Source organism: Haemaphysalis longicornis, unplaced genomic scaffold, assembly GCF_048455015.1.
Source record: "Haemaphysalis longicornis isolate Haplotype H1 unplaced genomic scaffold, Haemaphysalis longicornis Haplotype H1 scaffold_10, whole genome shotgun sequence".
NCBI lineage: Eukaryota > Metazoa > Arthropoda > Arachnida > Ixodida > Ixodidae > Haemaphysalis > Haemaphysalis longicornis.
Window position 1 is genome coordinate 31,323,711 of NW_027526204.1, and position 15,307 is coordinate 31,339,017.

The 15,307-nt window shown below is 46.8% G+C and overlaps 1 protein-coding gene across 2 annotated transcripts in view; it reads left to right on the forward strand.

The window, feature by feature from the left end:
- LOC144158341 (uncharacterized) overlaps window positions 1-15,307 on the forward strand; it is a 31,943-nt gene that overhangs the window by 2,082 nt on the left and 14,554 nt on the right. Inside the window, exons 2-3 of one of the 2 annotated variants that reach the window (XM_077689162.1) lie at window positions 12,923-13,039; window positions 13,103-13,165. In XM_077689162.1, coding sequence (XP_077545288.1) covers window positions 12,923-13,039; window positions 13,103-13,165 — 180 coding nt within the window. The remainder of the gene's footprint in view (window positions 1-12,922; window positions 13,040-13,102; window positions 13,166-15,307) is intronic. The other variant, XM_077689163.1, reaches the window with a different exon arrangement.

The following is a 15,307-nucleotide window of genomic DNA, read 5'->3' on the forward strand; positions in this document are numbered from 1 at the left end:
TGGCCTTTGCATGTATGAGTACGGCGCACTAGCCCCTTGTTTTGTACGACGTAGCAAATTTTCTGTTGGCTAGGATTGTGTAACAAGGAAAAATCGCGTAACAGTGCCTGTTGCACTTCGGGTCAAGGTGGCTGCATGAGGCCCGCCTGGGAATGACGCACGTGGAAATGTTGTCTAGGAGCCTAGTGTGGTGGCCGAGGTCAACTCAAGACAGAGTGAACAGTGAAAGAGTGTGCGACGTATCGTGAGCAACAGAAATTTCTGGTGCCCGTGGACGCACATTCAAAGTGGATGGAAGTGATTGTGATGAAAACGATGAACAGTGGAAAGACGGAAAAAAAATGGCTGTGGCTTAGCTGAGCTAACCCTGGATATGCATAGCAAAAGCATGGCTTAGTTTGGTTAATTCTTAGTTTCACTTGTTGAACCTTTCATTTAGCTCTAATTATTATACTATTCGTCCAAAGACAGAGGTTGTCCACGGTTGTGGTCCTGCTACCGGCGTTCCGAGTCGAGCGGTTCGCTCTTCAGTCTCCGACGCTTGCTTCGCACGCTTGCATTCCTCCAGTGAAGCAGCTCGCCTAACATTATCCGAGGGGTAGTGAGACTGCGCTTTCCGCCGACGGCTCAAAGCCTCCAGCCTCCACTCTACCGGCACAATGCTCAGACAAGAGAAGACGGCCTGGCACCACTCTCATCAATGGCCATCGTCGCATGCACTCCGCCACTCATGTGGTCAGGCGGCAAACCAGAGGCGCACCAACTCGCCCGACAAAGCATTCTATTCAGCTGCCCAGGGTGCATGTGCCAAGCCTGTACTTGCGGTGACCACACTTGGCTAGCGAACGCCGTTGACGGTGGACCTCAGCCCCCCGAGTCACGTTACACCGTAGCTGCCGTCGAATTAAGGTCATTTCCTCCACAACAGCGATACCACTGAAAGCTTTGCTTTAAAAGTTGGCTCCGAGAAAATATCTGCACTGGCTGTATCATTGCTTAGTTGGGGGGGGCAACAGAAGAACGTCTTGCAAAATCAGAGCAGCTGCCCGCGGCGTTCTACATGAAGGCGCTGGTTCTACTGCTTACATAGTCACGACTCTTTCTTGTTTCCGCTCCTCTTCTCTACGTTCCTTTCTTTTTCTTTTGTGTACTGTTGCTTCCTCATCGTTACGTACATAGTATTGGAAGATTTTGACCACTGCGTCAGATTTATGCTCGTGGCAGGGGAACATAATGCCCTGGTCAAGGGTGTGGTCTACGTTGCCCCAAAACATGTTGCTGTCGTCGGCATGCTTGGAAAAGTAATCCTCAACTGTCCTCTGGAGAGTGTACAGTGCGAAATGTGGGTGTCGCAAGCCTTTGTCTTACAATTTACGAGAGCCGCCTGCGGCACAACACTCGCGTCCACATTCTAGCAATATCTGCTAACCGGACAAGGGAACATCGTGCGCAGTCTGCGGCTGAGGTAGCCAGTCACGTAATAGTTCACGCAGTCTGTAGTGTCCACAGAGGTCCCAGTAGCAGGCAGGATGTCATTGCACTCCCATGCATCTGTTTCAATGAACCCATCCAATTTTTTGCGGTTGGTCGCAAGGTGAGTCTGGGAGAAATTTTTTTGCTGTATTTAAAGCCACAATTGCCGAAGTTTGGTGGATTCAGCAGCGTGTACATGCTGAGTGTTCGGTACACATGCAAAAATGTCGGCATATCTGGGTGGTTATTTCCACCCGCAGCCTGGCGGGCATTCCCAAAAACCGTTCCAATGGATCCTGGTTGAATTTCCTGGTCAGAACGTACTTGAATTTTTTTTCAGTCAGCAAGTATTTGCGAAGGTCAACAGTTGATTTCAACGTCACCCTGAGGCCGTCAACTGGGGTTTTCGCTAGGAACTTTTGTTCAGTTATGTGCCCGCCTACAAGCTGCTGCTCCCCGGTGTCAAGCCATTCTAGGCCTTCTTTCATGACCCTGAAGTCGCTGCTGCCTTGTCTTATTCCTTCAGTGGGGTGCCGCCCGTTTAAGACATCAAACAAGTCATTGAGTTTTCTTATAAACTCCATAGTGCTGTCACAGCCCTGCAGATGTTCTAAACCTATTTCCTGGTAGTACTTCAAACGAGAAGCCATCGAGTTGGCAAAAACTTGCGTAGCCTAGATGGGTAAATGTGTCGTGTTATTCTAGGACTCGCCTTGGCAGCCCCTTTGTTCATTTCGTCTTTTCACTACACACGTAATGCGACCACCTGACCATAATTGTTTACCTTGAGGCGGTTTTACTTCATTAGCTGGTTTCAGACACATTCGAAAAGATGAACTTGAGAAAACATGTAAACCTTTCTCTCTTCATCCACGGGGTGCTCAAAGTAATGCCTGCCGTTGTGCACATCACCACTTACACCCAGAAGCTTCCACATTGCCTACTTGGGCTAGCCCATCACACACCACACTGTCGACAGCAACGCCGGCCTCTTCAAGAAGGGCGATTGCTTGCAAGAGAAGCTAACACAGAACTGTTCCATGGGTTGCATTCTTTGAAGCAAACATGGCCACCGGCTGTGCGTAGCTGTCAGCGAATGGACAAGACATGAACACTAGGATGTGATCCGCTTAAGTAGAGCTCGGCGCTTCTGTTTTGCCGTGGTCGACTAAGTCGTATCGGAGGGTCCTTGAATTTAGACGCGTCCATTGACGTACCTGCATCTCGTCCACCAAAAGCATGCCGTGCCTACAAAACTCTGGCTTTGTTCGCAGTTTCCTCTTTAGGGCAGAGAAGAACGACTGGTTGAAGGTGCAGCTTTTTCCAACAGCAGAGGTGTATCTCAGTATGGTCTTGATTGAGAACAGGGGGGGTACATCATTATCGCGCAAAAACCTTTACCCTGTTGGCGTTGCGTTTGGATGTGGAAAAGCAAGCACTGTAACCGCCACTTATCGGCTATTTTCTCCCTTTAGGGGATCTGTGGCGCATGGCTGGCAAGCACTCTTCCAGGTGCATTTGTTGGGCTTCTGGAAGGGGAGCCTTCTCATCTACTCCGCAGCAAGCTCTCTGTGATTGTCTGTAGTTTGTCGCGACAGGAAGACAGCTCTCCAGCCAGCTTGGTTCTGGTTTTTAATAGCTGCAGTTTGACCTGTAGCAAGCAATGTGTTGCTTTCTGAGAACGTCAACCTTGGGCTGAGAGGGGGGCTTTGGGGTATTCTCAGATGTCGTAGCTCATGGCACATGCTCTTCCTCAACTGGTGCATTCCAAGGGTTTTTCGTCTCGCGCAGTAGGTGAATCATCCATCGGCAGCTACGACTGGGCACTGGTCTTGTCTCCAAACAGCAGTTGGATCAACGTAGCCACACTCAAGATGTGCATTCCTGTATTTTTCATGTGTGGGTCCCCTGGGGCACATTTTGAGGTTATCGACTGCTTTTAATGCCGCGCCCACAATGCTCCAGTCGTCCCATTGGCGCAAGCCGCAGAAGTTTGTAATGGCAGCAGTGGAGATTTATGTATTCAGTGTGAATGCTGCTAGGCTAACCTCGGTTCCTTGCACCTGTTGCACAACCATAACTTTGAGAGACAGGCATTCCGGAAGTGGACAGCGCTATTTCCCTGAAACAGAAGCTATTCGTGTCGTCCTGAAGCATCGTGTGGTGATTCCATGCAGCATTGAGCAAGACATCCACTGAGGGCTCTAAACACGGTGTTAGCACAGCAGAATCCTCTAAAACACTTGCTATGAATATTTTGGCCACTGATTTATTTTCGACCGGCAGGTTTTCTTGACCGCTGGTTGTAAAGTCGCTGGTTGTGTCATCCCTCCCAGCTTCCGTTACCTTTGTGGCTGTATTTCGGAGTGACTTCTCTGCCGGATGCTTTCTCTTTGCTGGGGGTGTGGTAGTTGAAGGGAAGATCGATGGCACGGCATCGTCTGCAAGTGCACACCTCTTCGGTACATCGAGCAGCGCTTCCCCTCTGAACTCTGAAAACTACCTTTTTGACACAAGCGAGCTCTCAGGGAAGTGCCAACTCAATAGCATCTTTTTCTGTCAATAGGCGGTCATTTTGTGAGACTGTTGCAGCCTCCGTTTGGGATCGCGCAGAACATTAATAAACATCACCTTTTCTTGACAGCTCCATGTGTACTGTTTTATGAAGCATTTGCATCCCGTGTCTTTCTTTGCCTAAGCGGGAAGCCTCGCTTACCCCAGTTTCCTTCTGCAGAACACATGCACTTCACTTTAATGCTGCATAACTTTTTTAAACAGCACCGTCTCAAAGCGCCGGCAGAAAACAGGTTAGAAGAGCAACTACATGCAATGTGAAAAGCACGAAATGTTGCACGGCAAATTATTGTCTGCTCCGCTCCTTCGCGGTTGTCGGTCAAGCCACAGGGAGCAGACGACTGGTTACGAAAGCTGCTGGGAAGGCTCATCAGTTTAACGCTACATAAGTTGTTAAAACGGTACCGTCCCAAAGCGTTGGCAGAAAGCAGTTTGTAAGAGCAACTACACGCAAAGTGACATGCGTGAAATGTCGCATGGCCATTTATCGTCTGCTCCACCGCCAGAGTCGGCCAAGCTGCGGCGAGAAGACGACCGCTCACGAACGCTGCCGAGAAGACCTGACAGGGAGCGGAAAAGATCCGAATGCTTCCAAGTAGCTGGCACTTGAGCAGATTCTTTTCTCTCGTGGTAGAGGGCACTGCAGTCAGTGGTCTCGGCGGTGTCTGTTCAGCGACTTGATTAAAACGATGAAGAAACGTGTTTTGCCAGGTGTGTCCTCACATAAAAGTATTGGCCGCGAGGCCCACCACTGGAGAGGCCGGCGCTGCGATTGTTTTGACGTCACTTGTAGGATCACCGTTCCTATCTTGCTTCGTAGGTGGCTTGCAGCACATGACACTTCGCTTAGGAAGCGTGTCCTAAAAGTATTTTCGTGTTAATTTCCTTCGTTTGAAGTTAATTCTCAGTGCGTAAAGCGCAGTTCGACCTCATGGGGACCTTATAACCGTATCAACTGTGGTACATTATCCGCAAACACCATGAGTGTGGTGGTGTATTACGTATGCGACCGAAGCGTAGGCAGCGGCATGTTTCCCCGATCAACAATGTGTACTACGACGATCGCCGATTGAAGTTTCTAGATTTTCCTTGTTTGCAAGAAATGTATAAAGCAGGAAATCGTGAAGCGTTAACTGCTTGCAGAAGCACACGCACCCACCGTGCCTGCCTGCACGGCTCACGGTGCGGCTCGAACCGACGCAGGTCGCGGCAGCCACAACTTGTCGCCGCTTTTTTGATTGATTGTAGGGTTTAACGCGCCGACGCAACGCAGGCGATGAGGCGCGCTGTAGTGGAGGGCTCCGGATTAATTTCGACCACCTGGGGATCTTTAACGTGCGCCGAAATCTCGTACACATGGGCGTTTTTGCTTTTCGCCTCTATCAGAAAAGCGGCCGCCGCGGCCGGGAATCGAACCCACGACCTCGTGCTCAGCAGCGCAACGCCTTAGCCACTGAGCCTCCGCGGCGGGTGTCGCCGCTTTTTAAAACCACACAAGTCGTGGAAAAGAAGTACCAGATTGGTGAAAGTGGATGTTAGTGTGATGAAAAATTCTGATAGGTAGTGTCATCAGCTCTGGTTTTTAAAGCGATGCTCAAATATCTGCCGCAATTTACGCCGACCGGCCGCAGAGGTCGGTCCCGCCAGCGCCGGCCCGCTCCCGCATGGTGCGTCGAGCGGTCGAAGGATGGCTATTCTTGCGCGCAAGAATCAGCTGAGGCCGTGCAGGTATCTTGATCATCGATCGCTTCAACGGAAATCGCCGCGCTTACAGAGTTCCCAGCACGGTGAAACGTTCTGTTAGGGACTGTCACACGCAACTCTAATGGCGATGAAATATCTGCTGTGACGCCAAGCCTAAAGTTCCCAACATCTGATTACGTGCATTCGAAGCCGGCTGCGAGCTGTTGGAGAAGGTTCTCCTGTCGCGCACGCGCGTGTTGAGTTTGGGTTCCTCTAACTTCTTATGGGCCCCCAATGCTCGGTTCTCCTATTCTACATCTCCCCATTACCCGAAATCCTTACGACATGTTTCGCCTCGTACGCAGCCTCGCCTTCTGTGAGCAGTCGGGAGTTTCGAAATTGATGCTTGAGAAAGGCCGGCTCACTGTAAACATACCAAACACGCTGCAATTATAAATTACCACGCCGAGCACATAATGAAAACTAAATATAGCCTTGTCCAAACCCGCTAAGGCGTTAAAAACTCGCGTTCATACGTTGCGGCCAAGTCATAAAAAATAAAGATCAGCTGTGCAGAGTACAGGCTACGGCAGTGATCGTTAAACAAATCCGGACATGACTATAAAAACATCATATGGGAAATAGGCACTGATTAAGCCAAACTGCAGACGTAACAATACTTTTAAGCATGTGCGGCGAAGGAATCTGATGACCGTTCTCGCGTAGTCATTCATTTACCACGCAATACGAGCAGTTCGCGCGTTGAGATCATAAGTGAGCGACGCGTTTTCGTCGCTGTTACAAGGTGTTTCCTTGCACACACATGTCCTGTCACAAGTATTTCATAATGAATTTACAGAGTACTTTTCTCGGCATCAGTTGCATCGTCCTTGGAGTTAGCTGGCTGCATATGTGAGAGCTGTGGGTCACAATGGTAGCAACTACCTAAACGCGGCGGTGTCGCCGGGAGCAAGCGAGTTGCTGATTGCTTGCCCGGATTGTTTGGTTTACAGACAACTTTTTTGGTAATTTGCATCAAATCCACAAGGAGGGGGCGAGACGGTGGCCACAACAAAAAAACACGCTTCCGCATACGCACGGGAAATGTGTTGTAGCAGACAACACGATTCGGTGTCCTACAAGTGACGTCACTCATAGGTGGCACCACGGTATGTCCTTGAAGCCAACATCTTACACTGTGGCTCTGACGCAGCACTCAGAAAAGACAACCCCCGGAATGCTGCAAGCCGTACCACTAATTACTGATGAACCTCGTGTTGGGGAAGGGATGTTGGGTCATTGGTGCCGCGGGTCCCTGCGCATGCGCGCTGAGTTAGTGCCATTATCTGCCTTGTTCTCTGCTGTGGCTATCGACATAAAAAGAACTGCTCCTAACTTTCTGGGTTGTTCTATGACTAACATCCTATGACCAGTAAATACAGTCTGCTTGCCCCGGCTGACTGCAGCCTAGTCAAGAACACAACACTATAGTTTGACGGGTCTTCCAATTGCAGTGCGAGTATTTGCCACATTTAGGCTCTTGTTTCTTGTCGTTCTGTTGATGTTTATCATGTTTTGTGTAATATTTCGATTATGGCGATCAAGCGAGCGGAAAAAACTGCTTGTGCTAGCGCCCAACTGTGCCGGACTAATGCACTGTGTTCTTAAGAAAACTTCCCTGTGGTTTCATGAGCAATTGTTAATGCATCAATGTGGTACTCGTGGTGGCTTCTGCAAAGGTCTGTCTGCCTTCCTGTTTGCTGTATGCCCATTGAGTTACGTTTTTCGCGTCGCTCACCACAGCCGCTGCATGGGGTAAGCCCTTGAGACCAGAACCATGCCTCCAGCTGGTTAGCACGTGAAAAATACGTGGAACGCACAGCAAATGGAAAATTGTGACGACTTGCATAGTTTTCGTCATGGAGGAAAAAAAAGCTTAGGAGAGGCCCTGACGTCACACCCAGCGCAGCCGGAAAAGCCATTTCTGTAAGTCGAATGGCGGACTCTTTTTCCCTCTCTCTCGGTGCACCTTCTCCGCCTCCTCCGTCCTGTATCGCCTCTCTTGTCGTCTGCATCTGCCAGCGCCGAGCCGGCGGAAATCAGCTGATAGGCAGGTAGAAGGCCGTTTTGCAGCACGTGACCGTGAACCTAAACGCGCGGTTACACCGTTACACGGCCTTCAGTGTGGCCGCAGCAGTTTTGCGAAGCGGCTCGCTCTAACAATGCCGCAATGCTCGGTGCGAGGTTGCAAGTCGCGATCGGTACCCAAGGAATTGGGCGTCACTTTCCACCGGTTAGTGCATCATTCCGCTGACAAGTATTGCTGTACATTGGTGTGCATTCATCCTTTGTTTGCAATCGCCGCCGTTTATAGGTTCCCAAGCGATGGAGAACGCCGCAAACAGTGGGCAAACGCCGTGCGGCTACCGGACTGGAAAGTGCCCAAGTTTGCGTTGCAGTTTCACTGGCAATCCCAGAGATGACTAGTCAATTAAACGGCCGTTCTATATATATAGGTAAGCAGCACTTCATGCAGATTTCAAGCTAAAAAATTGTGGAATGTTTTTACCGTTGTTAGCGTGCCTTCCATAGAATTTTTTGCGAAGGAGGAGGAGGAGGAGGAAGCAAAATGTTTTACTGAGTAAAAAAAAGGAGGGGGTGGGTGGCGTCAATAAACTTTTTTTCGCCAAGTTTCAACTTGCCTCAGTGTCCATAAATTCAAGGTGATATCAGTTGAAAATGTTCATACACTAACCTCGCAATATGAAGCGTTGAAAAGCGAAATCCAGAGCGAGACCACAAAAAGATCCAGATTCCAGATCCAGCACTCTTCTAGTCAACAGACGGACACCTACTAAGGTATAGGACGATAGAATTATATCAACTGGAAATCTACCTTGTAACAGTTGCAAAGGCACTGCCGCGCATTGCCGGCCTAGCAAACTACATGCATCGGCGATAACCAAAAAATTGAGTTGCGAATCGTTCGGTTGCAAGTCGCCTAGCTACGTACTGCACACCGTGTATCACTTCCCGAAAATCTACCTGACGGGTGTCCGCGCGTACGACGGGACGGCGCGTTCACGATATCTGCACTTCAATACGCGCGTCGTGATCGCGACCGGAGCAAAAGCTTGACGCGGTACAAGGTGCACTTGCAAGTAGAAATTAAATGACATATTCACATCGGCGCAGCTGTCGCAACTCGCAGCATCCTTTTCGAGTTCCGCAAGACCACAGCGCAGCAAGCGAGCAGCAATCTTCGCAATCGGACGACAAGGCAGGTGCTGCCTTTCCTCCATGACTGGCGAACGGCGGGCGGGCTGTTCCTAGGACGCCGTTGCTAACGCGACTTCCAATGGCCGCCGAAAACACGTGACTTCCTCCACACTTTTGCCAATGTGCGGGGATAGCTGGGGGACTCTCCTAAGCTTTTCTTTCCTCCATGGTTTTCGTCGACTGGAGGTATGGAGTGAAGCACCAATCATGGACAATCAAGTAAGATTGTTGGGCTGGCTTGTCAAGGGCCACAGAATGTTTTCTTATTGAGTACTAACAGGCTTATGATGCACGGTGGACATGATAGAGAAAAAGTGAGCGCCTCGCCAGAAAGAAGCACTGATTTTATTTTACTCACAATTGTTCGTTTAGTGTTATCAGCCAATCCCCCCAATTGTGTCCGTCACATCTCTGGCAAGATTTACAAAAATCCTGCTGAGATGGATGCAATTTATATCCCGGCTGCATTGGCCAATTTTCAGATGGAGGTGGACAGCGAAAACGCCTGTGCGTCAACATTTTGGTGCACGGTAAAGATCCCCTGGTGGTCAAAATATCCGGAACCCACCATTACCGCGCGTCCCATAGCCCAGGTGTAGCTTCGGCACATTAAATCCCTATAATTTGAATCTCTAAGATGTGGGAAAATGGCTTGGGTGCTGCGACACATCTGTTTCTTGTTGATATTGCTCACTGCATTAACTTTATGGGGATGTGAACTGGATTTGGATGACAACAACGGCCACTAAATGCTCAAGAAAAACGTTACAGGTGGAGTTTCTTCGATGATCACCTTTGTATGTAAGGCATTGTTTTGCTTGGAATTTACTTTTTAAAGCATCATAATCAGCAGATAAAGGCCCTGGATCCTTCTATGCTACTAATGTGAATTTGTAGGAATTGCATATGTTACTCCAAACATAATGATTATTATGTAATTGATATCATTTATTTTAGGATAACAGATATCCGGGATTTTAAAACACAGATTATTAAGAAAAATTAGCTTCATATAAAAATTTTACTTTACCTGTATTTCAGGAATAGGGAGTGTATTAAACATTTTGCTTTATTACCCCGACACTGCAGCCATTTTAACCTGTAAAGAAAGAAAGCTGTGTCTAGCGTTCCATCCTATGGAACGATAAGGAATGCTAAGTTCCAACCAGACGGAACCCGAAATAAAGGGCCCAGTTCCAGCCTTACTAAACGCAGCTGTCACTCTATCCAGAGAAATGTAACTCACTGTGAGAGCAGTGCAGTCTTTCTTGATTTTTACCCAACTGGCCAAGCTGTTCCCACTCACTGGCTAGCCAGGGCCAGTGTTAATGGTTAATCACTGGTAATAGTGATCGGACTCGAACAGGATGGATCTCCAAACCGCTACTTTACATCTGCTTCACAACATGCAGTGAAAGCATTCCTTCTTGAAATATACCCAACCGGCCAAACCGCTTTTGCTCACTGACTAGCCAGAATCCTTTAATTATTAATCACCATTAATAATTACAGATGATTTGACTAACTCTCACTTCGTCTGAACAGAACTCCAAGCCACTATTCCGTGCCTCCTTTACAATACTCAGCGAGAGCAGTCTGCCTTGACTTTTACCCAACTGGCCAAACCGCATCTGCTCACTGACTAGCCAGAGGTGTTTAATTATCGCTATTAATAATTACAGATGATCGGACGTAACTCAGGTGATGGCTACGTGCCCTTGAATTTAGTGAACGGTGTGGTGTGGCCGATTGAGACCTGTTATCTGTGTAAAGTGGGCGTCAAGTGTGAATTGGGCTTGATCTGTGTCAAGTGTAAAGTGGGCATAAAGTATAGCTTTCACGGAACGTCAGCCGTGGCCACAAAAAAAAAGCCCAGGACCATAACACCCCTAAGCCGAGGCGTAACCTCTGCACCAAATGCTAGTGCTGCAAATGACATCTACTCAACTGGTTTTTTTTTTCGTCTGGACGGAACTGTACGCACTTCACGTCAGTTCCATGTAGACAGAACTTTAGCATGCCTTATTGTTCCGCATTGACGGAATGTTGACACAGCCAAGAAAAAAGCTTGTGTGACGGATGCCTGCGAGAAACTTAAAACAGCAAAACATGTATGTTGCACGCAGAGCGATAGTTTGATAGGGCTTAAAATCGTGTTTCGAACAGAAGGGCCTAAAAATGCATGCATGCTGTGTCAGTTTTTTTTTATATAAATAAGGGTTAAAGCAGCTGCGCAATTGTGCAGTTTTCATACAAATTTGTTTTTCTGCGCCAGGCTGCTCCGAAAGCTCGAAAATTGCAAAAATCGCGCCAAACTGCTCCACAACAGTCTGAGAGCCAAAAATGTTAACGCTGCTGTCAGTTTCAAGGGGCAAAAATGCTTACTCATGGCATAATTTGCCAGCACCCCCAAGGTGATCCTCTCTGTAAATGTTTAATTGATTGATCACTGCATAAAAAACCTGCATAAAATTGTCCCCGAAATAGTTTTTTCGAAAAGTTGCAATGTCGGGTTGCATGTGTTATATTTTAGCGTTTTTGAACTTTTCCCAACGAAAGTCATTGCAAAGTCCTGAAGAAAAAAATAGTTATGTGTACTGCGGAGGCAAATAACTTGTGCAAGTTGAGGTTGATTGATTGATTGGCTGTTTATTGGAGGAGGTCATAGGACCCTGAAGGGGATGCCAATATTCGTAGCACTGCATCTCCAGAACGACATTACTGGGCGCCCCACCATCTTGGTAGGTATGGCGAAGATTGGAAAACATGGCTGCTGGCTGAACCAGTTGCTTGTGGTTCAAGCAGAGTGCTCTTTGTCGATACCTACCGTGGTTTTAGTTATGGTGGTGGGGTTTGCATTTAGTCGTCTGATCTGTGTTGGGAAGTTGCGTGACTGGAAAGATGGAGTTATCAAAAACAACGTGGTGCCCGTGATTTCGCCAAGTTGGAGTGTGAGGCTCGGTGCATGCTTGAAGTGAAATTTCAGACTCATTGCGATGTTATAAAGCGATGAGTTATTGCTGCCTTTGGCAGAGAGCTTGTGAGCGGCGGCAACGGAATGATCGAAACTGCAGAAGGGGGGGCAGAGGCTACATCCCCGCAAAATGTTCAAGCAGTGTCTGATAGTGGAACGGGCTATTGTTGCACGCTAGTAATAATGGTTCATCTATTTAAAGCGAAATTTCTTGCCGAAACGGAGGTGGCTAAACATTCCAACATTACTCAAATTACGATTGTAGTGAACGTGCACCTTAGGGATTGAAATGGGAGGGCTGGTACAGTGCGACGACTGTCATCTCGCATTGTGCAACTTTTGCCATGGCTCTACCGAGTCTGGAATTACCAAAATAATAATTTCAGCATTCACATGATAATAAAAATGCCTTACTATTGCTTACTTTTCAATTCGATATTTTGAACGGCACTCCACTCTATCTATGCATGAAGCCTAAGAATTTAAAAATGGTTTGTGAAAAGGTAGTGCAGTTCGTACCTTGTGATACCCTGGTAGAAAAAAACTTTATGGAAAGGCTGTTTCAGTGTTATGCACATTCAAAACCGAACAAAAAGGGCACTCCACCCCCCCCCCCTGAGTTGCCAAAAATTTGATTTTTTTGAGGCAGCTAAGGTGACGTGGTAAATGTCACTGACTGCTCCAAGTCAAGGTTCTTTTGCTCCAAAATCGAGATTTCGCTGCTCCAAAAACTGCTCCCAAATCTGATTCAGCTGTCCCACCCCTGTATAAAGAAAGCTGCTCTAATCATTAGTTTGCCGAAGTCATGTCTAGGTTAAATGGTCTGCATGCCATCGTCTGCTGTAAGTGAAGCTGAAGTGAAACTGTGAGTAGGGTTACGGGTAGTCCCATTGCTTTTTAGTACCTAAATTTTATTGGTGGTTGTTTTTTTCCTTCCAGAAGGCACAACGACAGCAACCATACCGCAGGCAATATCAATGGATGCGGATGAAGCATCCACTTCGGATGAATCGTGCAGCCGAAAGACACAAGCCACCATTCCCACCAGTGCCATAGGTACCCGCCCTCTTTCATTTCAGTGCCAGTCGGTATGCATTTCAGACTGAATTTTCTTTGTAGGCACGCAGTCCATTCTGACGTTCTTCATCAGTGCAAGCTCCCAAACAGAAGAGGAATTTCCAGGTTAGAGTTAATGTGTTTTCTTCTCAAATGAACATTGTAGTATCAAGCACTGAACAGAGTTGAAAGAAACAGAAACATTGTGATTGTTAGCTGCATTGCAAATCATTTTTTGTACCATTTTTCTTGCTTTACGCATGGTGGTATCCACAAGCCACGAAGATTTTTCATGTATAGAATGTAAATTGCATGAAGTCTGCATGTGATAGTATGTGGTGTTGTGCTAGACACATTTTAAAAACTCTGAAGAGGATCTGGGCAGTGATGCTGACACTGAACAATACAAAATCCAAGCATCCTCATTGTGCCTGTCGTAATTAAGCATGATGCCACGCTGTTGAAGCTCAATTAGCCAGCAAGATACCACACAGTTTTTGTGGGCCAATCAGTGCTGTGCGATGCCAGTGATAACAAAACAGCCACAAAGGTCGCGTTCTATATGATAAAATGCAGGCTATCCTGAAGGAGTCCTTATGACTGGCAGGTACATTTGTAATATTTGTGAATGGTAGGTGCAGAATTTTGATGCAAAAGAGGTCATTATAATGAAATTTTGGACTGTTTCCTATGTACTATCAGCATCAACTGAAACACAAACACGAAAATATGTACCTTAACGCACAAATAGCACGATTTCTTTCTATGAAAGCCAAAACGACGTGTGGCTTAGCTACAAAAACAAAGTTGGGAAAAGTAGATTTTTAAATATACCAATACCATGCCGTTATATGAACCTTACGAACAGTGTATTTCAATTTTGTACGTTCGGGTTCATATTTTCGTGTTCGCATTTCATTGGACACCGATAGTACATGCTGCCTTCCTTATGGATGGGAGGGTGATTGAGATTTCGGCACTTTTTCTTGTGCACAAATGTTTAGTGTGTGGTTGTAATTAACTAACATAGCAAGATGTTGCTGTAATACTGTGCGCAACCGCTGTCTTCATAGCAAACATGTGAGATGGCCGGTTTTAGAAAAGGTATTAGCACAAGTCAGTTGGGCTTGAATCTAAGACACTACGCTTACAGTTATACAGTGAGGGTTGAAACAAGGTGCGTACTTTTGCTACTCAACTTTCCCATACAAATATGCTTTTCAAATAAAGATGAAGGGCTTCTTTCACATGCGGCACACACAACACAGTCAGATACCAGTTTTCCACTCTTGATTTGAGGGGAACCTGACAGTCGTATTGAAATGTTTTGGGTCACCTCGGATTTCTAACCATTGTCTACCACAAATATCGATCATGTCAAAACCACAGTCATTGCCCAGCCATTGCGAAAGCAACCTGTGATTTGTGAAAAATACCATCCGAAAAGTGTCACTGAAAATGGAAAAAGGTGTTCTTGCATCCTTTGAAATTTCCACCTCTTCAATTTTAAAGGAGTGTTATGCAAAAGAAAAATGAACGATTGAGGAAACAAAAGTAAGAATTCAAATTTTTGCCGGCACAAGTTTGTGGGCTTGGTACAGAACAGGAGGTAATTCTGTCTTTGTACCATAGTATTCATTGGCCGCACACGTTTTAAGAAGACTGCCATACGACCCTAGGCCTAGCTGCAGTTCTGTGCAACAGGCGGTGTTTTCTTCAAAAAGTGTTAATTTAAGTGTCATTTTCTCACTGTAATATTCCCACTGTTGAGTTAAGCGGATTTTACAAGTAGTAACACTGTGGTATTTTCTTGGGTGAAACTAGCATTCTGTAGTTTAATCTGAGCGTATCTCTTGTGGGGAAATGCAAGATAAACAAAAAATTCATGTGTGCTTAGCTTTCTCAAGTTTTTCTGTTTGGTTTTACGCAAGGCCAACCTGACTTCTTTAAATTTGAGGGGTCAGGTTGCGGGGTGTATGCAATACCTTGGGATATTAGGGTAATTTATATGCATATGTGAGGTCCTATCTAGCATATCTAACATGCTTCACCTGTTTTCAATATTGGTTTGAAACTTGTACCTCCTACCAGTAGCGGATCCAAGGGTTGGGTGATTGGCCCCCCCCAATGCCACTAACTAATCCACGCCCCCCTTTCACAAACCTAGATACTGGTATTTGGCGCATGTAGTTTTTTAGACCACGGCGGGGACCATTGCTATCCGCAGTGAGCAAAGCACCCCTCACTTCTTTTTGTTAGGTGTGATAC